Source organism: Gopherus flavomarginatus, chromosome 3 (genome assembly GCF_025201925.1).
Source record: "Gopherus flavomarginatus isolate rGopFla2 chromosome 3, rGopFla2.mat.asm, whole genome shotgun sequence".
Taxonomy (NCBI): domain Eukaryota; kingdom Metazoa; phylum Chordata; order Testudines; family Testudinidae; genus Gopherus; species Gopherus flavomarginatus.
In genome coordinates, this window is record NC_066619.1 from 224,090,701 (window position 1) to 224,117,992 (window position 27,292).

Here is a 27,292-nt window from a genome sequence, read left to right on the forward strand (position 1 = left end):
ATAAAATGGACAGAATTCATTATAAAACGTTCAGATTTTCATCTGTTGTACATAAAAATATTGTTAGTATGACATTATTTATTAATATTATTAATGTGCAGTGCACATTTGTTATTATAAACAAAATGGAAGAGCTACTGCATTTTTTTCCCCGTGGTCATCACATTATGATGCATATATTTATTATACCTTTTAATTATCAGAAAATCTTTGTCGTCGTAAAGCTCCAATTATTGAAAACAGGGATTCTCCCTTAATTTTTTTATTTTATTGCATTATATTACTTTGCTGTATTGATCACCTAATTGTAAAATAATGCTGTCACCATTTGATAACCAGATTACTATATTGTTGTGTATGGACAACTACTCTAGCCATCTTATATTATTTATCACATATAGCTATGTAAATATAATACCCTTTCTTCATCATGCCCTTTATATGGTAAACACTTATGCTAAACTGCATAAACAAATACTCAAAAATGAAGTGACAAAGGGTTGGAAATGAAAGGAACAAGAGTGAATGACTCAATCACAAGAATAAAAGAAAGGAAGGTAATCCACCTTGGAAACACAGTGCACTATCATTGTCTTGCTTGTTGTTGTTGGTTGTATCCGTGTCCTGAAAAGAGGCACTAAGAGGTAGTCTTCCACATTCATTTTGGTAAAGTGGACAATGCATGGCACCATCTTGAGGCAGTGGATGAAAAGGCTGGTGCATGGGACTTTTTCTAAGAGCTTTAAGAGACGAATTCCTTTCGGGTATATCTGGAAGCAATTCAGTAATAAGTTTGTGTAATATACTGTTGTCAGGCAAGCTTCCCCTTCTCTTTTCTGCTTTAATTTGGTCACAGATATCTTTAAGAGCAGAATCTAGTGCCTGGAACACAGATGATTTGCATTTAGTCTTCTCAGTCTGTTTTTTAGGGGCTGAACTTTTTTTCCTCCGGAAAGGCACTGGACTGACTAGGAATGCTATCTTAGAGAGGCCAGATTCTGCTTCTTGTCTCCTTGGATCTTCAGTACTTTCCTGTTTAGCCCTTTCATGCTTTAACATGGTGGTGAAGCGGGTGTAGGATGCTGGGCATCGCCCCTTGCAAGTGCTGATGAGATGCTTGTGGTGATGGTGGTGATGATGGTGATGGTGGCCTGATCCACAAAAACTCTCAGAAGATGTAAAGGAAAAGTGGTCAAAGTCACTTTCACTACAAAAGGATGAGCCTTCTATCTGGATAAAGTCACTGAGGTCAGAGACCACTCCATCTTGATCACTGTCAGAAAACTCCAGATGCGATCTTTGTGGTTCATCACTGGTCACTTCAATATGAATTGGCACCAGAGTTTTAGGCTTGCAGTTGCGTTGTACTTGAATGGCATGTCTACTTTGATTTTCCTCCTCCAGCAGGGACTCGATAGAAAATCGCCGATTTGAACATAAGCCATTTTTAGGAGGCTCTAGTGTTACTGTTGATAATGCTTCATCACCTAAATTCGGCATTGATTTTGATTTTTGAATTAATTTTTCAAATTCGGATATCCTCGTAGGCACCATGTCCCTGGGCACCTCTTCAGTAGAAGACTCTCTCCAGCCCTGAAGCATACCTTTGTGCTGTTCTTTTTCATACTGTAATATTCTGGATTTTACAGAACAAATCACCTCAGAATTCATCAAGTCCTTGCGATTGATGCGGTGCATCTTCTTGTACATTTTTAGGAATCCTGGGGTATCATGTGCAGATCTATGACGAATTCTTGACCGACTAGTACTGCGGCTCTCAGGAACATATGGGGAGGCCCAGGTCAATGAGCAACTGCCTTTGGAATCCTCCTCGCAAATGAGAGATACCATACTTTCAGACTTGGCCTGTGCATCAGGAAAGCTATCATGATCATCTGTTAACAGATCATCGCAGCTACGAGATTTCCGCTTGGGAGAGGCAGTTTCTTCTGTGCTGCTCCAGACTTCTGCATTCTGACGAGTCATTTGCCAACCATTCTTATAATGGATTGCCCTTCTTGAATCACTTGGAACAGCCAAATGCTGTCTATAAGAGCTACAATAATCTAATTCATTTGAAGTGTTGTGGTTGTGCACTGAATAACTGAAAAGGGATGGATACACTTGACTAATATCTCCACCTTTATAATCCATTGAGCAGCATGGTAAAAAAGAGACATTGCCAGAAATTAACAAGTTCAAAAAGTTGGAAATAATGTCAGTATATATCAGAACAGAAAAGAGAAAGCAGTTGGTGTATCTAATCTAGCAATCAAGTACAGCATACACATTCCTAAAGATTAGAAGAGAAAAGCAAATAATCCATGCTAAACAATTATTTAATTCTCCAACTGTAAAAATGTACTCCATATAATTTAAACATCAGAAAGGATTTAGTGCCATATGTTTCTATTAATAATAAAACACATTTAAATACTAGAATGTTAAGGCAGTGCATATCTTTACATTAAAAGTACCACATATCAAAAGGTACCATTGGTTCTGAGGCTGGTAGAAAGGCAATACAACTACAGAAGAGGTAGAGATGGGGCCAAACCAAAAGTCTGGATCTGAATACACCCTACTTCTGGGAAAGCATGAATCCAGAGGCAGAACTGAACTTTGTCTCAGGCCCGTCTCAGGGACAGGAACCATAATCTATTGTTTGTACAGAACCTACCACTATAGCTTTCAATCTGATCTGGCCTTTAGATACTACCAAAATATAGATGTTAAAGAATAACATGAAAAACAAATGCCAAAAATGAGCAAATGTAAATTTATGTTTGACAAAAAGTTCTTGTTGTACACTTGGATTTTGACTTTTGCACACAGTTGTGTTTGGTCTAGGACGGGGGTAGGCAACTTATGGCAATGTGCCGAAGGTAGCATGTGAGCTGATTTTCAGTGGCACTCACACGGCCCAGGTCCTGGCCACCAGTCCGGGGGGGCTCTGCATTTTAATTTAATTTTAAATGAAGTTTCTTAAACATTTTAAAAACCTTATTTACTTTACATACAACAATAGTTTAGTTATATATTATAGACTTATAGAAAGAGACCTTCTAAAAATGTTAAAATGTATTACTGGCACGTGAAACCTTAAATTAGAGTGAATAATTTCTGAAAGGTTGCCGACCCCTGGTATAGGATGAAAGAGAAAACAGTGTTGTGTATGCAAATCATTTACCACAGCTGCACATTTAACTAAGACGACTTAGAAAAAATCTCTGTATACGAATGGATGGGAGATTTCTGGTCTCTCAGGTAGCATATGTGTGATGAAACTATGTGATGAATGGATCTTGAATGGACTAGGAAGGAACATTACAACATAATATGTGAACAATGCAGCAGCCTCACTAAACACATTTCTATGTGTACTTGTGGGTGTGTTTCCTGCAGAAAGCGTCCCAAAGTTCCAGCCATTTTTCCTTTTATTTTCCCTACTTAGCTGACTGTCCTTCTGAGTGACGCTGGATATGGCTGTCTCTGGAACCCATCAGTGTTGCTCCCCAGCTGTCTGCGAGTTCACTCTGCAGTGCTCTTGCCCAAGTAATGAATTGAGCTTGAATCTCAAATGTGGCCATCCACATGGCACTATGTGACAACTACCTTGAGATGGTAACCTGTTGTTAAGCTTTGTGATGTAGAACTCCAAAGTGCAACTTCATAACTCATGCCTTTTTAGAAAACCGACTTCTTTGATATTAAGAGCAGCTTTTCTGTAACAATGGCTCCTACTTACTCAGCACAACACATTTACATCCCTATCTGCTGTAGATAAAATGTTTTTACTATTTTTTACTCTTCTTACACTCATAGGACCAATAGAAGAAATGAGCTGGATTCTACTTTGTTTGCATTATTAGCAGAAATGATAGCCAAATTCCAAATGAGATATTTTCAAAATGCCTAAGAACTTATAAAAGTCAATGGAATTTGTGCACCTAGATGGCATAGGTGCTTTTGACAATCTCTCTCCAGGCTGAAAGGCCAGTCATTTACACCTCTGAAACAACAATGGAGCCAATGGGTTTACATTGGTGTCACTAGGGCCATAATCTAAAAACAATAGGGTGCATTGCACTGGTGTAACTGAAGATATAATTTAGCCTGCAGAATCTGGGGATGATGGGCAAGAACCAAAGAATTCAACTTGTCTCTCAACTCCAGGGTTGAGTTTTCAGGCTGAAAGTTAGAAAAGCCATACTTTTACTTCTAACCTGGGAGTCACGAGAGACAAGTCAGAGTCATTTTTCACAACAGAAACGCTCTTTGAGTAGAAATGGGCTGAAGCTACAAAATTCAGTTCAGGATACAGATTTCAAAGAGCCCATAGTCTGGGTTGGTCAAATTTGAACAAAACAGAAATCACCTGAAAAATTAAAATCTGGATCTGGATTTCAAACATTTGCAGAGTTGAGGCTGTATAGGTCTAGGGTTTGGGTTCAGACTTCTCTCCACTTATTATTTTTACCTAAAATACATTAACTTTTAAAGATACAATCTGAAATGATATCCTGATCAAAAATCTTACAACACATTTTTTACTTGAAAGAGTACTTGAGTTCAAGAAATGTAATATTTTAGTAGCGTTTCATTTCTTTATGAGTCAATGAAATATAGCGTTGCTCCAGGCTGGATACCCATATAAATAATACTCAATTTTGTGGCAAATGCTTTCCAGGGATCCATCCCTCAATACAGAGAATACTTGTACCTTAATGCGTGCTGTACTTAGCTATGCTTGCTTTCCTATTACTCATCCTCCAACATCTTCCCTACTATTTGTTTGCCTTGTCCATCCGTTATGTTCGGTTGTAACCTAGACTGTAAGCTCCTATGGGCTTTTATAAGTTTAAACAGTGCCTAGCACAATGAGGCTCTGATTGGAAATGTTAGTCACTACTGTAATGCAAATAAATGAATAATAAGAAGAAGATTATGAAGGAGGTGCAGAACTGTATATTTACTCCCAATGTAAACAATCACTGTTGTACCTTGAAACCTTTTGCCTTACTTTAGAAAATAAACCTGTTTACAGGTAAGAAATACTAGACATATAAGGAGGAGAGGTTTGAGTGACTGACAATTAAAAAAGAACCATCTTACATAAGAATCAGAAACTATATGGGTTGTATCCCACCCACTACTGAGTTTTTGACAAAATCCATCATCTCAATTTCATACTGGGGCACTTTCTTTTTTGAATTAGATTCCTAGAATTTATCAGCTGCCAAGAATCAGAGGTTTGAAGGAGGAAAGGAAAGTTTTAAGGATTTATTTGCATGGCAGTGATTTTGAATGCCGTTTCTCTTACTCCACTACATACTGGAAGAGTTTTAAAAATGACAACAATCTCATAAGTGCTGGCAAGAAAGCAATGTATGAAATGTAGTTTTATGAAATTAGGTACAATTTTACATATCACATTCTTTTTTGATTGATTTTCTTTGAATAAATATAGATACTCCATATGAAAAATAAATCCAGGTTTGAATCAGCCTGAAACAACACAATCAAGAATGAACAGGTTAACCTTTCATTAGAAACTATAGGCTGTTGTTTTTTCTTTAGTGAATTGTGTCCGAGCAACAGCATATAGTACCTGGAAGTTATGACTAACATTTAATACTGTATGCAATAAGAACTCAGTATTAAACAAGGTTATTGTCTGTTTGCTAATCTTCTTGTCTCTTACCTTTTGCTCTTGATGGAGAAGAAGGAGAAGAGCTAGTTAAAGGCTTTCTAAGGGTAGTGTATGTGCCCTGCATATCTGCATGGCCCAGGCTAGTCCTGTTTGCATTTTGATCACTGTGCACCCTCTGATGACTTACAGCAGGCTCCGACTTCCTTCTTTTTCTGTAGTCACTTGCAGAACTAAAGAAATAATCAATATTAGTGCCAGTCTAAACTCTGTGAGCAGGGCTCATTTGAATACTTTCTCTTCAGGGATCAATAAGCAGGCCCCTTAGCCATGGCCCACTTAACAGTCCCAACACCACGTGAATGCATAGACTAAAAATATAACAGGAAAAGGCACTGTTTGCAGCTCCCCCAAGAATTGCACACTTTGCAGAATGAAGCCCCATTTGTGCTAAAGCTGACTAAAAAATGAAAATCTATTTTCAGGAAAATTTTCAGAATTTTGAAGCCATTTCATCTTTAAAGGTTTTGAAAAGGTTTGACCCCTTCTTTTGTTTATCCAAAATTTTTCACTTTCTTCCCTGATATTTTTTATCTAAAACCTTATCAACACAATCAGAATGTTTACTGAAATATTTCCATAAACATTTCAATGTTTTTAAGGGATTATTTTGAGACACTAGATTTTTCACAAAAATGTAAAATTTCAACATTGTTGACAAGTTTTTGCACTAAAGGTCGTGTTTTGACTGAAGGACTTTATTTCAAAAATTTCAATCTCTAGTTTTGGCAGTTTGCTTCTTCCCAGGCTTTGCTGCTCTGCCAGAGACACGGGCAGCTTTGCCCCTGCAGCCTCTCTTGGTGCTGGGAGGCTGCCCTGTGAGCTGTATGTGGCACAACAGCTATATCCACTATCTGATCGTAACCCAGTCCTTCATCTTATACCAGGGATCGGCAACCTTTGGCATGTGGCCCATCAGGGAAATCTGCTGGTGGGCTGGGATGGTTTATTTACCTGCAGTGTCTGCAGGTTCGGCTGATCGCAGATCCCACTGGCCACGGTTCACCGTTCCAGGCCAATGGGGGCTGCGGAAAGTGGCGGCCAGCAGATCCCTCGGCCCGCGCCGTTTTCCGCATCCTCATTGGCCTGAACAGTGAACCACAGCAAGTGGGAGCTGTGATCGTCCAAACCTGCGGCCGCTGCAGGTAACCAAACTGTCCCCGCCCGCTGACACATTTCCGTGATGGGCCGTGTGCCAAAGGTTGCCGATCCCTATCTTATACCATGGTACAAATGTTAGCTTTCAACAGGGGATGTGGTTTATATCCCTTGATTCCCTCCAAAGAAAGCTCTTCCCTCTACTGCCTGGGTGGGCACATTGGCTTGCTCTGGCCTCACTCAGTGTCTCTTTGTCCCTGCCCCTTTGCATTGTCCCACCCTTAGTTTATCATGCCTGTTTAGAACCAGTAAGCAGAGGAATGAATTGTTGGTGGCACTGAAGCAGCTGTAGGCAGTTCCTGGGCTGTGTAAGTGACTCTGGCCCTGCTTGGGATAACTGTCTAAGACAGCCTGTAGGCTTCAGCACCTGCAAATGAACAGTCCCCATGCTACACAGGTTTGAGATAACCAAATTTCCCAAAGGGAAAACAGGATGCCATGTGGTGCAGGCCTGAGCTCTTCCCCCTGTTCCCCCCCACCAAGGGAATGGCCCAAGCCACTCACCTGAGCCCACCCTTCCCATGCATGGGGCTGTCACAAGCCCCTTGCCCAAGCCCCGCTGCCTGCAGGGGAGATGGGGGACAGGCAGGTCTCAGGCGAGCAGCAATGCACATACTAAATAGGATGACCGTATTTCCCAAAGGCTGAGGCTGATGTCATCACCTGAGCTATATCTGCTCTGCCCTCCCCCCATGTGAGGCTGGGGCAGGTGTCGCTGCCCTGCTTCCTCCCTCCTGTGGTGGCTGGCATTGCCACTAGCCCCCCCTCCACACGTTCCTTCACACCTCACTTTTTTTTTTTGACAAAAGTGGACATTTGTCCCATTTGTTCTTGCCAACTGATCAAGTTCGCAAGAGCCAACGGGACAAATGTCCACTTTGGCCAAAAAAGTCAGGACAGCTGGGACAGGGCTTAAAAAACAGACTGTCCCAGCCAAAACAGGACATATGGTCACCCTACACAGGCTCCTTGCACTGTGCTCTTTGCCCTATCACTCTCCTCATGATTTGCTCCAGGCCCTGTAGCCACCCTTCACTTTTGCTGCTAGCAATGAGGAGCACCAAGGTGCAGTGATTGCAGCAGCAGTAATCAAAGTTCCCATGTGAATAGCACAATCCAGCCCAGCCAGGAAAGCTTCAGGTTTCAGAGCCAGTGACTGGAGGCTGGAGCAGACTGCCAGGTACCTGGAGCTGAGTACGACTACAGCCAGCAAAACTTTCCCAGGCTGAATGCTGGGAAGGGATGAGAGGATTGCAGAGTTCCTTTAGAGCAGGAGCAGTGGTAAGGACATGTGAAGTTACCATCCACAGGAGACATTATGTTATCATCATCCTCCACATGAGCCTTAGACCCAGTGCAGACCTGTCTTTGCCTCACATTTTTGCTCTTTCCTATACATTTTGGCAAGCCCTCTATATATTTGGTCTCTATGGCAGGGCTACACTAGAAAAAAATTGCTGGCAAAAACTGTAATGTAGATGCAGTTATACTGGCAAAAAAGTTCTTTTATCTGTATGGCTTATTCTGTTCAGGGAACTGGTTTAAACTATACTAACAAAGTAACTCTTTTGCTGGAATAAACTGTGTCTACACAAGGGGGGGGCTGCCAGTATAGTTCTACAGTATATTTATACTGGCAAAGCCTGTTTAAGAATAGATAAGGCTTAGAAAGCTGAGCTAAGATACAGGAATAAATAGCAGTCCTGGGGTAGGCCTAAGAAAGGACATATTAGAGGAAACCCTTGAAAAGGGACAGTAGAAAAGAATGGGGTCTCATGCACCCAAGAGCACGTGGATCTTGCTTCGGGATACAATGTCAGGGCCTAAATAGACAGATGCATCAAACAGCCACAGGTTGTTTTGCATGATGAGGAAAAAGTTAATATAAGGTGTTGCTGGGTTATTCTTTTTTCATTTTTAAATTAGGTAATAGATTAAATTTAAAGGTTAATACAAGTAGGTGTTGTGAAATACAGGCATTTTAAAGAGAGATTTGAATGAAGAGAGTCTGGTACCTTTGCACACTGGGATGGGAGTTCCAAGCACAAAGACGAGAACAGGGAATCATATGAAGATAAAAGTGAGGTTGGATGCTTTAGTGAAGCAAAGAAGAGGCGTAATAAAAAATGAGTGCAAAGATGTTGGGACAGGTGGAGTATTGTATGCAGTGCATTGAAAGTGAGGGATAGAGGCTACAAGTTAATACAGAAGGTGAGGGATGCCAGTGGAGAGCTTTGAAGGATTGGGTGACGTTCTGAATAGCAGGCAATACAGCCTTCTAAAACAGAAGGAAGAACTGCAAATCTCAAGAGAACCCACATGATATTTTGTCATTATCCCATATGTGGGATGCTGTAGGCTGCATACCAAGAAGTGCTATGCAAGTGCAGAGTGCCCTCAACCCCCATTGACTTCAGGATGCTCAGCAGGCCTCTACCCTCTGTGAGGACTGGTCAGCTTGTCTGCTGCAAGGACACATCATGTTTCTTACCTAGAAGGTCTGTCCAGGCCTTTGTCTGGAGAAGGGTGATATAAGGAGCTCTGTGAAAACAAACAGGTCAATCCATTAAACTTTTGCACTGGAAAAAAGTGTGACATATTCCAGGGATATTATCTTGGACCATTCATTAAATTAGTGACCCTAAGATGAGCCCCATAAAAAACAGACTATCATGATTAATGTCCTATGCACTGCAGACTATAGGTTCAATGATATTTCAGAAAAGAATTTATACCATTTTTAAAAGAGCTCCATAAGATTTCTTACCACACTTTCAGTTATATCTTTCAATTTAAAATACCAATCCAGGACTTTCTATTTGCTTTTTCATAATTTGCTACACTGTAATTGAAATTGATTAAAAGTGGAAATATATAAAATCAAAAAAGAAAAAGAAAATTTTCATCTGCATTTAAAGACCCGCAGAATTTCCTCCAATTACTCACCAAAGTATCAATGTGAATTAAAGCTGGAAACTCTTTGAAAATGTAGCTGAAAGAGCCATCATTTTTGTGGCCATTTGCTGGCCACTCTAAATTCATTTTAAGAACCGTTCTTTTCACAGAGGCTTAATGCCTTTTCATTGCTTTAACAGTAGCTATTGCATGACACCTGAAAGATGGAATGCAGTGCTACCCTGAAATATTTTAACTTGTCAACGTAAATTCAGTCTTAAGTGACAAATACTTTTAAACAATTCACTTAATAGGTTTCAAGACTGCAGCCAGAATTAGAGTTACGTAGCACTTTTTTGTGGTCGATAGAAAAGGAATTGTCTTGTCCTCATCGTGCCTCCTCATGGGCACAAAGCTAGGTCAGAGAAATGTTAAATATTTCATGCTATATCATTTCAAAGATGACCCAGTGAACTGTAAATAGAATTTTCACATGGCTTTATATGCTGAAGGATCCACTTTTCCCTGTATAGAAAAAGTATAGGGTGTGCTGCAATCATATAGAAAAATTATGGTCTTTTTAAATGCTTTGTCATTGCATATATCAATTTTAAAAAAATGACTGGATTCAAAGTTCAAAAAAAATAATACAGTCAAACTAATTTTTAGTAACTGACATGTAATCACAACTCTAGAGGTCGTCATCCTTGGTTTAAGAAACATTTAGGAATAGATTTTGCATTACCACAGACATTCAGCACAGCAGGAGTATTCTATAATCACAGTCAACAATACCTAAATATAATGGGTTCTATAAGGACCAGATATACCCGAGATTCTTCAGAGGCAGCAGTCTGAAATTAGTTTTCAGTAGTCCTCATTCTTTAAAAATTCAGATTACATACTAAACAATTCCACCAAGAACACAAATGAACATAATTTACTGGATTATCCACTAAACTTTATTACATTTTAAAAGTAGAGAAAGCCACACAAATTTGGATAAAATAGGAACATAACATTGCCTAAAACTTGCAACTGATCCCAAATTTTTCCAGACATTTTAAACAGCTTCATTAACACGATTCAGAACTTTTTGGTTTTAGATGGGAATGGAAGTTGAGATGAAAGTAGCTGAAAATAATTGCAAAATCAGTTTCAGAGGAAAGAGCTTCAGATTAGCTCTGGATGAGGACCAAAACTTGTGTTTATCTGAAATAAACTTTTTGCTTTACTCATCAATATTTATTTGTATTCACTATTATTATTATTAATAAATACCTATATTACTGTAGTGTCCAGAGTTCCCAATTGGGATCAAGGTCCCATTGTGCTAGGTGCTGTACAAACACATATCAAAACACAGTCTCTGCTGCACAGAATTTACAAACTGAAGACAAGGATGAAGAGAGAGGATACCATCTACTATGTACATTTTTTATGCATTTGAAAAAAGTTTTGATTACTACAAATACGTAACCTAAGTGCCAACTATCATCATCTTGCCCCACAACCAATCAACAATTATTGATTTTACTTTTATATGATGATGGCAGAACTGGATCCAGTGGAGACATTTATTATTTACAGTGTATAATCTAAGGGCCATATCCTGCTACCAGTTTTTGCATGCTGCTCTTGGTCAGCTGATTTCAACTGGGAGTTCCACAAATGGATCAGTGGCAGGATATAATGTTAACAGACATGACCGTAGCAAGCCTGAGGTTTCACTGGAATATAGTATAGCCTTATGGATAAGGCATTGGGTATGGACTCAGAAGACCTAGATTGTATTCCCAGCTATGCCACTAGACTGCTGTGTGACCTTGGGCAAGTCACTTCTCCGCTCTGTGTCTCAGTTTTCCCATCTATAAAATTGGGATAAAGATAGTATCTTTGTAAAGTGCTTGGATGTGTACTGATGAAAAGTGCTATAGAAGAGTTAGCTACTGCTATTTCTAGTCACTGCTAGATTTTAATATGCTTATCAGCTATTGAGCTGAACCTGTTAAGAGCAGGCTGAACATTTTTCTCAAACTTTTTTTTTTAAATGAAAACTAGCCTTTCAAAGGAAAAGAACATATTTGTTTCCTTCACAATTTTCTGATTTTTCAATGGAACATCTAAAATTGAAATTTTTTAGCAAAAACAAAAAAGGTTTTGATTTTCAAAAAAAAATCCCCCCAAATTTGCAGAAAATTGAGAAAGAATTTTTAAAATTTCCCATTCAAAATGTACATGTTTGACCAGCTTTCAAAATATAGACAGCTATTCTCATTTTGTTCTCTTTCAATTCATTCTGAAATGAAATGGGCTATGGGACTAAATTGTGTGACGCGTGGGAATCCTCCAAGAAAACTGTTCCATTTCAAAGTTTTCACTATTTCTGTATTCACACCAACTAATCTTGCTATCCAGGCTCAGGCAAAAAATACTGCCAAACTAAGAAAACAAGTTTTCTACAGGCCATATGTTCCTACACTGGGGTACTCTTGGGGACTCCTTGGAGTCCCTTTGTTAAAATTCTGTCACCACACTGAAGGGAGACCTGGGGCAATTTCACTACTGAATCCACTACTCTGAATACTGTTATAGTATCTCAACAAAGATGATTTTCTTCCTAGGGCTCTTAACTGCTTCGGAAGAGCAAATTGCATACTGTTGACATGTACCAGATTGCACCTAATGGCAGGTATTTTAATTTATTTTAAATTGAAGGGAAAAAAAGAAGAGAAAAAAGAAATTGAATCCTTTGTCCCTCATCCTTCCTCTCTGCAGTGCATGCAGCATTGGAAAACAAGGTTTATCAGACTAAGGGGAAATATTTCTGTGGAATCCAGTGTTAAAATACTGGTGGCATACCACTGTGCTCCTGTGCCACAGAGAGAAGAGGATAGCTGAAAATGAAAACAAAACAGGATGCCTAAGCACTTGTGCTACACAAAGGGCCTTTTTTGGGTGTTATGCCCAAAACAACCCCAAAGCATATGCAACAGAAGAGCATGATGGATGTACATGCAACCAAAAAGTGCTGTCTGATACACAAGTAAGTGACACCACTAATACCTGGACTAAGTTATTACAGGAGCTAGGCTTTGCAAATTAACATTGCCTCAGGCAGCATTAACTTGCAATGTGTGGCTTATACATATAGCAGATTTCTCTATTCCTCATCCATTGCGCCTACTAGCTTTGGTCATAAGGCACTGTGCTGAAGCACACGCGTTCATGGACTGATGGATGGTGTGGACCAGTGTTCCCAGAAGTATGGCTCTGTCCACATGGCATGACTGCTTTAGCAATGGCCCTTTTGGTGGAAGACTGTGCCACTATTGTTGGCCATGCGCCTGGCTTTTTCTAGCATTAGGAGCTCACATCAGCAAAGATGGTTTGCTACAAATTGTGTCCTTTTCCCATGAAGCTTTTTCTGTACCCCATGTACACCCTTTCCTATGAGAGGAGAGCTTTCAGCTCTTAGAACACAGTCCTTTTTGTTTGTGACAATACAAATAATGCTTTAAATTAGCTTCTCTTTTGTTTCTTACAGACACATTTTTTTTCTGCTAATATCGGAAAGACATTGCTTGCAGGTTTCAACATCCCAGAGGAAGATGGGTCTCCAGATCTTTTTGTCATCTAGCTTGGTAATGTGTTAATTCATTACTTTATATTATTGCCTGCTGCTAGCTGATTAGTGTAATGCATTTTGGAAGAGATAAAATAATTAGTGAATTGGATTAAAAAAATGAAAAACAGAAATAGATGAATGCAGACCAAAGTCTCTGAGGCCTGGTAACCCATATGAAGAAATCATTTTATCTGCAGATTAGAGTGAAGCTTACAATGAGAAACTAGTCCCAATAATCCATGTTTTGCAGAGAATAAAGCATCACAATACAACCTCTCTATATGCTATTGAAATAGAGGACTACGTTTTTGAGCCAAATCTATTACCAAGCTCTATTAATAATAATTTAGTGTTTTCATAGATATTAAACCTTTTTATAGATCTCAGGAAATTGTCCTTATTTCATTTTCTAAAGATTTGGAATTAATTTAGGGCTGATGAAGAATGCCACCCTGGCATGTTCAAAAATTGTGAGTCAGTTTAAAAACATTATAAATCTTGAGTGCTTTTTATTTGCTCCCTGGTTTTTGAGCCTTTATGATTCATGTTTTCAAGCTTTTCTCTGCAACCATGAGGGCTAAAAACTTACTTTTTGAAAAAATGGAGATTGAGATTCTCAAATAAACTATCTGACTCTAGGAAATGGGATTCTAAGAATAACACCAAATATTGCAATGCATGGAATACAATTGCTAGAATTTGCCAACACTGAGGAAGTTACACTGGCAGGCATAGAAAGCAAAGTTCTCTGTTTATTTGCACAACAAAATGGAGCAAAGTCATCAGCAGTTTTGTATGCTTTCCCATACTGTCCCACTGACGCACGTCAAGCATGTGGAGGGACCATATTTATATGAGGTATATGTAACTTAGCTCCCACACCCAGTGTTGGTCTCAAGACTGACAACATGTGGCTGTCTAATCTATATTGCACCAATCATAATCATAGGTAGGCACCAATCCAAGAGTTTGAGCTTAAGTGTGGTCCTAGTTAGAGCTATGTTCTCTGCCATAACAGTTGCAGAGTAATATCAAAGGTGGATTTTCTTATGATATCCACTTTCCTCTAAAAATCAGAGTGAGACCATCAACTCACATGGTATTAGTCACCAGACACAGAGCGTGATGACTTTAGATCACTTGTAGTGGCCCTTCAAGGACTGCAGACTGTGGGGACTACAATGCAAACTCCAGCCAAACCTGAACCAAGGAGGACAGAGCCCATTACAAGTGTAAAGAACTACTATGTCAGCTAAGGCTGATAGTTGAAAAACAATGTTTTTTGCTACCCAGCATTGGGGTCAGACTGCGATTGCATGAGACGTAACTTCTCACCCCTGCTTTGGTCCACAGAAGGGCCCATCACAATAGCAGTCCCTGTGAGTAGGGACTGTTCAGTTTTTGTTCTTTCCCAGGAGCAAATCATCAGGGCTTGAAGTAGGGAGGAAGTAGGCTCTTGTCCCCCCGTCAGCAGCCCAAAGTGCTTAAAGTTAAGCATGTACCTGATTGCTTTCCTGACCAGGAGATGTTTTGCCAGATCAGGGCCTTTATGGTGACTGATAACAGAGCTAGGAAAAATTGGTGAAAGTTTTTGTGTGTCCCCATGAAAATCAGTGTTGATTTTTGGCCATTCATTTGGCATGACTTTGCTCCCCTGAAATCTTGTTTTAATCCACTAAATTTCCCAAACATGGTCTTTTTGAACAAAGTATTGTTGTTTTAAATATTTTCACGAACACCTAAACTGAAAAATATTTGAGGAAATATTTTTTTCAAGAATCACAGACACTCACTTTAAAAAACAGACATGTTTTGTAAATTAAATAAACACAAAACCAACACATTAGTTATAAATATTTTACCCAGCTCTGCTGGACACAAACTCCAAGAGATCATATCCTGAGTGATTAAAATGGCTTCTTCTGTTATCGACTGAGTGCCCTCAAGACAAGGAGTTCAGGTTTTGTCAGGTTGCTGAGACTAAAAGCACACTTGAATAGTCTGCAGTGTGGTGTACAATGAGGGGCCATGTTTTTCTTTTAATCCTTGAAGACATTAATTATTTTGGATAGGGGAATGGAAGCTAATCAAGAATCATGAATGACTTAAAACCACATTGTGACAGGACAATGAAAATCTGGATCTGTCTCATTTAGTGCAAGGCAATGGCAATCAGTCCTGTACTTAATTCTGATGTTATTTAATCAGAATCATGACAAATATTTATTCTTCAGTTACTAATTTACAACCACAATTCATTGCTGGTTTTCCTGGCTAGGAAACCTAATTATAAATATTTCAGTGAAAAAAAGCTCATCCAACATGACTTTCACTTGAAGGCTATAATTTGCCGCCAGATATATTAATCACAAATCTTGTTCTTGTAGACTGGGTTAATTGGTATCTAAAATCAATGCATAACTGAGGAAGCGGGAATATATCAAGATTTAGAAACGTATGGTTTATTTTGTAATTTTGAATGCGACTCTCGGTAGTTTTGGAACCTGGACCCACTTTCTAATGTAATAAGAACAACATCCATATGCACTAGTGATCTGGAAAGCTATAAAGACAAAGATAAAATGATACCAAATTATGAATGGCCCAGGAGTTATTGGTAGGAAACTACTAACCATTAACAAACTCAGATATGACTAGTGAGTGTCATGCTCTTGTTTCCCAAGCAAATCGTCTGAACAAGAAAGAATGCTTCATTTACCTCATTGGAAACACCGGGAGAATTGTCTTGAACATAGTCCAAAAGCTTTTTAGGAGGCTGCACCATATAAGCAGAAGTGTAGAGATGAAATGGAGTATCAATGGCAGCAAGGAATGAAACATGTGGAGAAGGTGACATAGTTAGAAACTGAGTGTTGACAGCATCAGATACAAGAGTGACACATATGCAGCAAAATGGGGGTTCACTGGAAGGAGGAGCGTGGTACAATAATTTTGCAATAATATCAAGCATCTTAATAAAATGTTAGTAATTTTAGCGAGTAAAACTTCCAACTTAAAACATGAATAGTTGAATTAATACCAACAGTTTAAAAACTGGTGAGACTGAAGAATGTATAATAAAGGATTGAGTATTTATGGCCTGCTGGCGAAATTTCTATATGGACTTTACCTTATAGAGGATAATAATGACAACTAGTGATATTTTTGTCTCGAGATAGAAATTTTTTTTAGCCTGCTTATGCCCTGCCTACATATGGATGAATGATGATAAAAAGAGTTTAAAAAGCTAGATAAAATTGTTAGTCTGTTTGATGAAAATATAAGGATGTATTGCAGACTGTTGGACTACAAATTAAAAAAAACTTAAATATCAAATGCATTGTTTCAGTGAAAAATTAAAAATAGGATTACATATCTAAATAACTGAATGTTTTGTATTAATATATATGGGTTTGCAGTCCTTTTCAGTTGCATATACAGGGCTTGCTTCTGCTTTCATTGAAGTCAATGGGGGTTTTGTTATTGACTTAGTGAACACTGGAGCAGACTCGAGGAGTGTGCAGTTTCAAGTAGATGTCTAGTTTAAATTAAAACTAACACCACCTATTTAAAGTATAAAATTATATATCCTGCATGTATGTGTGTGTGGGCGAGAGAGAGGCATACACAGATAAAACAGGCACCATTTAAAAATGCAACATTGGTGTATTTATCACTGTAACACTGCAGTTACTGTAGATGCCTGTGTCAATAAATGTTGACTCCCCCCCGCCTTTGAATCCCAACCCTCCAAAAGTCAACACTTATTGCCACAGGCACCTGCATTAACTGTAGTATGCTTAGGATGGAGATTCCATAGTGACAAGCATACCAATGTTGAGTTTCTAAATGGCACCAGTTTTCTGTGGGTGTGTATGTGTATTAAAAGTAGACACATTCCTTCATACAAAACTGAGTGCTTTTGGCTTTGGAATCTATAATTTTTTAAAATGTCTTCTACTCTTGATAATTTAATCAATCTAATGCAAAAATTTAGTAGAAGTCAAAAACAATTCTGTTTTATATACAGCTGATATTACACTTAGCAACGAGTATATACCACTTATTCTATGTAGTCTATGCACCTTACTTAGTGATTAAAATCAATGTTTTGGCAGATTAAGCACTCAATAAAGAAAACGGCTGAATGTATACATTGGACCCAAGTCTCAGGTAAAATTCCTATGGACTTCAGTGGGCTATTTTCCTGAGTTGTGAATCAAAAATTGGGCCCATATTATATAGAAACATGTTAGCATACACTGATGAAGATGTAATACTGATGATGAGTTTAATGTAATAAGGAAGATAGAGGCACATCTGTTTGGTATTTGGTGAACTGTATTTTAGCAATATATTATCCTAATGTTTAAATATTAATATTCTATCCTCACTTACCGGACATCCAAACTCCAGTTCTGAAAAGAATTTATACCAGGGTTCATTTTCTAAATCTATGTCATCTGGGTTTATGTGATCAGTCTGGAGCCGTTGTGAAGGAAAAGGGAAGGAAAAGGCACACACTGAGCAAAGTGCTGGAAATGTCATGTCACATTAACACCACAAACACACACACACAACACAAATAATAGGGGGAAAGGGAATGAAATAAAACCAAAGAATGAAGATAGAATTCCATATGGAACATGTTTTTGTTCAAGAGCAGTCACAGACTAGCTGTTTTAAAATGCCTCCTTTTTCAGTTTGCTCTTCCAGTGGTTGCTGCATAATGTTACATAGAATATGGAAAATATCAAGCACTTTAAAAATAATTTTTCAAAAGCTGAGTATTATGTTTGGCAGCATGAACAATTAGGATCTAAAACCTATTATGTGTCCTGTAAAAGAAAGGAGCATAATTATAGAACAAATGTAATGGCTGTTTTCTTCTTTAGCATATACAAAAAAGTGCCCAAGCTGACTAAGGAGTAAATAGACACACATGATTTTAGCCATGTTGCTTTCAGCCACTCTTGGTCTTCTTATGAAAGAAGGCATGTTAATTCTGTATCTTTTCAACCTGAAGCTAAGCACACAGCCCAGATAAGCACTATGCATCATGCAGGCATGATTATGTTAAAAAGCCATTTCAGCCTATGTAATGAAACTGCCATCTATTTAAATCATCTTGTTTGAAATTTATAGTAGTAGTAATTATGGATTCTGAGTGCTTTTGGTTTTATTTTAAATCTTTTGATTTCATTATTTTTATATTGTCAATGCATTAATTTTCATATGAAATTTTTCACATTTTGCAGCAAAAAATGGGAACAAGTATGAATTACAGCTAGTGGGCTGCCACCTTGGCTAACACATCTGGGACTGAATTGCGGATCTCCAAAGTTACATACATGAGCTACTACAGCTTGAGCTAAAGAATCATGGCTCTGTAGCCCAGGGCTGTATCACCTCATGTCCTCTGTGGATTGGCACCGAATGGGACCCTGTACCACGCACACCAGTGGTATAAAATAGCATAAAGCAGGGGTCAGCAACCTTTCAGAAGTGGTGTGCTAAGTCTTCATTTATTCACTCTAATTTAAGGCTCGCGTGCTGGCAATACATTTTAACGTTTTTAGAAGGTCTCTCTCTATAAGTCTATATTATATAAATAAACTATTGTTGTATTTAAAGTAAATAAGGTTTTTAAAATATTTAAGAAGCTTCATTTAAAATAAAATTAAAATGCCAATCTTATCAGTTCAGTGTGATCCTTTTCCTTGCTGAGTTTTCCAATGTGGGCTACAGCAGGAAGTGGCTGAGGCCAGGAGCAGAGTCCGGGGCTGGCTGCCGGTACCCTAGGCCAGCAGTGGGCTGAGCGGGGCTGGAAGTCTGGACACCGGCTGGGTGGGGGGCTGGCGGCCAGAATCCCAGACCGGCAGCGGACTGAGCCTCTCAGCCTGCCACTGGCCCTGCTCAGTCCACTGTTGGTCTAGGGTTCTGGCAGGGGTAAAAGTAACTTAAATTTCTTACAGGTACTGTCGTATTACTGGGACAGTCCCGGTTGCGGCTGGGTTACCTGGATGGGTCCTTGCCCACGCTGTTCCTGTTTCTGCCAAGGGAGCTGTGGGCCAGCTGTGTGGGGGCACTGTATCTGCAGGCAAATAGGGGGCGGCGGCAGAAGACCAGGGCCGGCTCCAGGCACCAGCCCAGCAAGCAAGTGGTTGGGGCGGCCAACAGAGGGGGGGCACGTCCAGCTCTTCAGCAGCGGGTCCCTCACTGAGGGAAGGACCAGCCGCTGAAGACTGAAGGGCGGCGGCAGAGCTGCCGCAGACAGCAATCGCAGCTTTTTTTTTTTTTTTTTTTGCTGCTCTGGGCGGCAAAAATGCTGGAGCCGGCCCTGCAAAAGACCCTCTGGTCTGCCGCTCCCTTCCCCCAGGGGGCCGCAGGGACGGCATGTGCCTGCAGTGCCCTGGTGTCCAGCCACAGTGGCGAGAGAGGGGCAGCAGGACAGGCTGGGACATGGACACCTCCACTGTGTCTCCCGCCGGCCCCTTTCACTTGCCTGACTGCCTGCTGCTTCAGCCGCCAGCGCCACCTTGCAGGAGAGTTCCGGCAGCCAGCAGCTCCCCAGCTGGGAGTGCGCCATGTGCTGCACCCCAGCATCGTCCGGCTCTGGGCTCCAGCTGGGTTCGGTTGCAGCTGCTGGCCCCTTGCCAGCCGGGGTCTCAGCTGTCGGCCTGCTCAGCCCACTGCCAGCCTGCGGTTCCGTTCACCCAGGCTGAGTGGGGCCAGCGTCCAGGACCTCGGTGTGCCATAAAAAAAAAAATCGGCTTGCGTGCCGCCTTTGGCACGCATGCCGTAGGTTGCCGACCTCTGGCATAAAGGAAACTGCCCAATGAGCAGAAAAATAAGCAACAGAATTCTTCATCCAGTGTGAAAAAACAACAGTCCAAAATACTAGCAGCTCCGGTGGGATATTAAATTTATTTTAAACTTTGTTTTTTTAAATACTTTCCAAAGGGTATTGGATTCTTTTGTGCAGCCTAAAGTAAACTGTCAATTAGCCCAAAGGTACAGCATACCCTTAGTTTAAAGTCTCTGGAATACAGCCCCCTCACCCCCTTAGTCTTAAACTCATATGATTGTATTTAAAATGTAGTAATGTGTAGCTATAGTATGCCAGTTTATCATATCTCATAAACTAAGCCAACGCCTGCTTGACGAATTATGTTGGTGATTCAGTGGGCAACACTGCCCTGAGTCAAGTTGGAGCCAATGTCCAATGATGTTATGGGGCATAGTCAGGGTGACCATATTTCCCAAAGGAAGAATGGGACACCAGATGGGGCTAGCCACACCTGCCCATACACTTGCCAGAGCCTTGCCTTCCCGCCCCACACAGGGCTAGCTTTGCACAAGGCTGGTGCTGGCATTGCTGCTAGTTCAAGCCCTGACTACCCTCCGCCCAAGCCCTGCCTCTCCCTCTGCATGGGGCTGGCATTGCTGCTTGTGTCCTCCTCCCCCAGCATGTTCCTCCACATCCCACTTTTTTGACAAATGCCCACTTCTGTCTAAAAAGTCAGGACAGGTCTTAAAAAAAGGAATGTCTTGGCCAAAATGGGACATATGGTCATCCCAGGCATAGCACTATTTTTTTCCATTAAAAATAGCACTGTGGTCTGGACCATTTACAGTAATTAAACATCGCATGGCATTTTTCTAGCAGAAACCCAAAGAGTCTGATTTAATCACAACAGATCACCAATCTTGATCTGTTGAACAATTAACAGCACTATTGCCCTATCTTTATCTAGGTATTTATAAAATATTACTATAGCACCTGAGCACTACCCAAGACTACAGATTTATCCTCACAGCACTTCTCAGATGTAGGGGAAACGTTATTCCAGTTTTACAGATGGGGAACTGAAACCCAGAGATAAATTACTTGTCTATATCACGTACCAGAGAAGGAAGTGATTTCAGATCTCCTGAGTCATACTCTTAGACTCCAACCATAAGATCATCCTTCATCTCTACAATATTTGTAGTTCAATATTACTGTTGGCAATCTGCTGCGATTCAATACAACATACCTTCCAAGACTTTAACAGAAAACTTGCATTGAATTTGGCTTCATGAATTGCCCAGTCCAGACCTGCTACTTTATTAGTCTTGAATTAAATATGTCTATTTTAGAAGAGCACATAAACTACAGAAGTCTAGTATCTGATAACTATGATGAAGACAGTACAAAGGAAAACGCGTGAAAAAATCATGAATGCAGAGAACTAATCAGTAGTACATCCTACTCTTCAAAATACAATATTTGGACTATTCCATTTTTTGCACACCTTTTTGAAATACACCATGATTCTGAACCAGATAACCTGGGAAAAAGATAAAAAAATACTGATTTGTCCTCATTCCCAGAGACAAAGGGCTTGTCTACGCAGTGGGGTAATGTGCTCTATAGCAGTATGGTTGCTAAAGTGCACTAACATACTGTGCATTAATTGGGCCATGTAGATCCTGCTGGTGCTCTAACACAGTGCTGTTTGAAACAGTACTATGTTAAGGTGCACTAGGGAACCTTTAGTGCACAACAGGAGGGTCTGCGTGGACCAATTAATGCACAACATGTTAGAGCATTTTAGAGAACACATTTCTGTAAAGTACATTATCTCATGGCATAGACAAGCCCTGGGTTACACTATATTTAAGACAAAAGAGCACTTTATATAGATTTTCATACCAAAGAGGGCATTTTCCTTAAAGTCTCATTGACATATGGAGTAGCTTAATAGTTGGTTCAGGAAACCATAGAGCTAACCTACAGTGAATCAGTGTGCCCTAGATAACAACATTTCCGGCTACACCAGCAAAGAAGTAGGTGGTGTTCCTTATAGAAAATGAATCAGTCAGACGCTTGGGTTCTGTGCTGCATCTCCTGAAACAGGGCAGCAAGAGAGGGCAGTGTGGGGCCACATATGCCAGTCCAAAGCAGCTTCAAGGATTGGCTTCCAGATTGTTATGACCCACCAAAGCAGCCCGTAGGGATTGAGGTGGAGGCCAAAATCTTACCATTCTTTCTCATCATCCTAAAATGTCTTGATTTAGAAACAAATAGAAGGCTGTATTTCTGCTTGTTCAGAGAAAGCTGGAAATGACAGATTTGTCTGGAGTTTCACAGTCTTTGAATTGTTCAGGACCCTTATATAATATCATGTGAACAACAGCATGGGTACATAAAGAACTAGAATAACACGAGGCTTTCTCCATGCGGGTAAGACACATTGTTTTGTTTATATATTCAGCAGCAGAGGGCAGCAAATTTAACAAAAAGGACATGGTGCAAGTGGTGCAACTATAGCTAACATGGTTATAAGTTTTTTGTAGCTATCATAGTGAGTTTGCTGGATGCTGTTCTCTGCCTCTTTTCAAGTATTGAACAGAGCTTTGGCCACATGACTCCAACTGACTATAATGGGAATCGTTTGTCTGAAAAGTCTGTTCAGGGCTTTGAAAATGTACATCTTAAACTATATCCTGCATTTCATGTGTTAGAATCATATAAGGCCAATTGCTTTCACCTGGCTGTCAGTACCCCCTCTGCTGAACAGACCTTTTTTTCTTTGTTCTTCTCACTATGATTCTTAGAAAGGCAAATCTATTTTGACAGAAGAAAATAAATGTTGGCTTTATCTACTAACCTAGGTTTGAATAGATCCAGGGGCATGTAAATCCTAGAAGGGTGCTATTCCCTTTATGACATGCTAGTTAACACAGACAACATTCCTATACCTTACTCATTCAATACATTTTTAATTACTTATGGCAGGTTGAGAATTTCTCCCACAATGCATAAAGTTTTAGGAAGAATCTTTATTCTTATGTCCTTTATAAAGAGTATTCAGCAAAACATTCTATCAGTGTATTTAAAACATAGGAAAAATTACTGGACAATATGGACTGCATTTTCAGAAGTGGCTTCTATATTTTCACTTGGAATCTTGCCTGGGTGACTTTGATCTATATAAACATGCATTTACAGGCACAAACCACATGTATATGTGAAAAGTGTGTAGTTAAATGGCTACTGACCCAATTTCCTTGGATGGATGGAACCACATTCTGTAGATGGATATTCAGAGGCAAGGTTAAGGTCTCTTTGGAAATATGGCCAGTGTGTTTATCATGACTTTGTCTTAATTTGCCCCTTCTATTCTTGGTCCCTAAAAGGAATCTCTCTTTCTACTTGTTTTCTTATGGCTGTTTTGGCTCCAGGTCCAATACAGGTTGGTTAGTTCTTGCGTCTTTGTGACAACAAAGCATCTCTTTAATGTGCTAGAGAGTTTAATTTCTAATTCCAGCTTAAAGGAATTTAAAATAACATTCCTGGCTGACACAAAGGGCCATTCCAGTTCAAACACTGATTTTATGTGTTGCAATTACAAGCTTGTAAAGTCAGAGCCAAACAAATCTGCATGCTGCAGGTTAAAAAACAGCCCCAAATTTCTCAGCACAGGAACAAAAAAGTTGACTACTCCTTGCTGTTACTGTTAAAGGACATATAGTAATACTTTTGTATTTCTGCCCTTATTAAGATTAATCGGTTCTTCTGCATATGAAGTCAATGTGAATTTGCATTTAAAACAACTGCAGGATTAGGCCCAGTGTAAAAAAGTTCAGACCTGAAATTGATATAACATGAAATTATCAAACTTTGGTGTTGATTGCCCTTCTATAACGTGCATTAAATACCTACTAAAAATCTACCACTTGTCACATAAAATTTTTTTATAAGCACCTTTTTTGTAGGACCACCAAAAACTTTCTGTTTGCTTTATTGCAGATGTAGACTAATACAGTTTTCTTAGAACTAGCATAACATGAGTGATGCTTGTGTACAAATAAGCAAAGAACATCACCTTTAGTTCCATTAGAAACCTGGGAAAATAAATTTGCCAAATGCAAAAAAATGAATTTGGTAGAGGACAAATTTTTAAGTTTATAAGAGTAAAATAAATCCAAAGTATTAAATAGTAATTAACTATCTTATTTTAAATTCGTAAGTGATAATTCTACGTACTTATTAGGCTACTGAATCAGATACTACCTTACCTGATACTTACCACCGTCTCTGCTGGAAGACTATTCCATAGCCTAATACATCTCACTGTCAAGATACTTTTCGTAAAATTCAGTCTAAATTTTATTTTTCTTAATTTCATTCTATTGTTCCTAGTTATACTCTCCAAAGCAGCATCCTAAATAATTCCTCTTCCTCCTCCTGGTTTATACTCTTCAGTATTGGTGGACATCCTCAATAGTCTCTTACCAAGCTATGCATATTCAGTCATTTTATCTTTACTCATAAGCCAATCCGCTCCAGTCCCTGATTATTTTTGTTGCTGTTCTCTGGACTCCCTCAGCTTTGTCAATATCTTTCTTCTATGTGCCTAGAATTGAAAGCAACATGCCAAGTATGTCACACTAGAGTCACATAGAACGAACCTATTACCTCCCTCTTTGGTGACGTGAGGCTGCTGCACATATGATGCTGCAACCTTAAATTGCATTGGCCTCTTTTGTGTCTATAGCACACAGCAAATCAGACATGATTTTGCAATCTATCACTCATAAATCTTTTTCAGCATTCCTGTTTCCCAGGCTGCTCCCTATTATTCAGTACATGACCTCTGAATTATTAATCTGCAGACATATTAGTTTGCATTTTTCCAAGATGAATCTCATTTTGTTATTTTCTTCTTCTGTTTCTAATCTCTCTAGGTCTCTTTGGAATGGTCACAATTTAGTATCATCTGAGAATTTCACTAGCATTCTGTTCACTTCCTCTTCTAGATTACTGAGGAAGATGTTGAATAATACTGACCCTAACATAGATTTTAGCAGACTGTTCTACTCTTTCTTAACTTGATACACTGCCATGTATCACCTTCGCTGTCTAGTCTTTTAGCCAGTTTTCAATTGAATTTGCCATGTAAGATTTAATGAATACAGTATACTATGCTTTATACGATATATTTAGATTTAATTATTGCATACTGCCTTTCTTTCATCCATTAACATTGTAATTCTGCCAGAAAAGCAATATATTACTTTATGTAACTTAACTTTTATAATCAATAGCAGTTACTATCTGGAAATTTCTAAACTGATGTTGTGCTGATAGCCTAGCACTGTGTTAATGGATTTAGAAGTTGCTCAAAAGGAAGCCATTTTAGGGGCAGCACACTATATTTTGCATAAATTCCTCATTACCATTTTGAAAACTGAAATACATAGCATTGAAACATTCCCCTCCCCTGAATTTATTAATACTGTAGTTCCACTTTCCCACTTTGAGAACCCTTGCTGTGCAAAGAAATGATTGTCTGTAACTACATCAGCCATGTCTGATCTTGCAACCTTTTGGAGTAGTTCACTGACTGCAAAGAGTCTGTATCAGTGAGTAAGGATTACTTGCGGAAGAAGAGGTTGCAGGATTAGGCCCCAAGTCCTCCTCATCCAATCAGAAAACAAGAAAGCTCTTCTACTGGAAAAGCTTATTTTATTTGCTTAAGAAATTTCCAGCAATGGTCAAATATTTTTAGCCAAAAAAATCACAACTTATTTCATCATATCTCTTCATTAAAGTTGAAAAATTATATTATTACATTCCTCAGCATTGCAGGTCAGTATGAAATTACTCTTGTTGTTTATTTTTCATATCACAAAGTCAAAATGTATTAGAGATGTGTGTCCTCACATGAAATAGCTCTGTAATTTTCAAAAAGCCAGTTTTTACCTTCAGCCTGCCACCTCTCACTTGCTGAAGATGGTTTGCAATTGAAATGGTTAGTAAATGACCCTATCTGTAATACAGCCACTGTGATAGAAAAATCACTCAGCAAAAACAGAATTACTTTTTCACAGCACTGTCTGTAAATTCAGCTAGAGGATAAACTACCAGTTCTCATAAGTCAGAGAGATTTTGGTAAATCATTAGAACTATTAATTAGTTCAGTCAGTTTAAATGGCCTGTGCTGAAAAGTGAAATTTCCCTTTGAAAGAAAGTCCCAGTTCTGTAAGACCCCTATTTCATAGAATCACACAGCTTGCTATAGAAGCTAGTTAACCGGACCCACATTATTATATAAACCATAGAAAAATATGGTGAAACAGAGCCATCAGTGCAATTATTTAACATACTGTTGACATACTATATATGCCACAATCCATGCATGCAATACATTTATTTATTTTTAGATTAATAAAATGAGCCCTCTGAAGTTATGTATAATAATACTAATATAATACTGATATTATAATATTGTAATACTATGTATAATAATTACATTAACTCCCCCTTTAAACATGAATCCATCAACCATTCCATCTCGTGGAAAAAAGATAACATGATATGCATCAATCTCCATAAATGATGGAGTATTGGAACCAGGGTACAGTAGAAGAGCTGGTTGCATATGCCTTTTCAGTGAATGGAAACTTAGGTTAGTGATCATTTTGCAAGCATTAGATTTCAGCCTTATTAGACATGCTTATCAGGAATATCACAACTACAGACATATGGCTCAGAAAACAGCAAGAAAATTTTTTTAGTCACAGGTTAGTGTACAGGCAACCAGTGTTCTTGTGATGATACCATTAGGCACATATCCAGAAAACACACTGTAGGATTTTTTTTTTCTGAGTGACATACCACCACAGGCATGTGCATAACTCCTATGTTAATCATATGTGTTGATAAAATTATTGTAAACAGGTGACAAAGTGACTGCTGGATATGCATTCAAATTGCAACAAGTAGCTTCCATGAACTTTACATCTAACGTGAAATCTAAAAGGAGTTTAATTTCTCACAGTGATTCTTTGACTTCTTTTTAATGCCAAAGAAGCTAAATTGAACAAGTAAATCAAACCAATCCTAAATT

The 27,292-nt window shown here is 39.1% G+C and overlaps 1 protein-coding gene across 2 annotated transcripts in view; it reads right to left on the reverse strand.

Annotated features, from left to right (window-relative positions):
- SORBS2 (sorbin and SH3 domain containing 2) overlaps positions 1-27,292 on the reverse strand; it is a 240,325-nt gene that overhangs the window by 41,969 nt on the left and 171,064 nt on the right. Inside the window, exons 14-18 of one of the 2 annotated variants that reach the window (XM_050947268.1) lie at positions 17,790-17,873; positions 16,111-16,167; positions 9,360-9,409; positions 5,705-5,883; positions 567-2,141 (exon numbers count right to left, since the gene is read on the reverse strand). In XM_050947268.1, coding sequence (XP_050803225.1) covers positions 567-2,141; positions 5,705-5,883; positions 9,360-9,409; positions 16,111-16,167; positions 17,790-17,873 — 1,945 coding nt within the window. The remainder of the gene's footprint in view (positions 1-566; positions 2,142-5,704; positions 5,884-9,359; positions 9,410-16,110; positions 16,168-17,789; positions 17,874-27,292) is intronic. The other variant, XM_050947269.1, reaches the window with a different exon arrangement.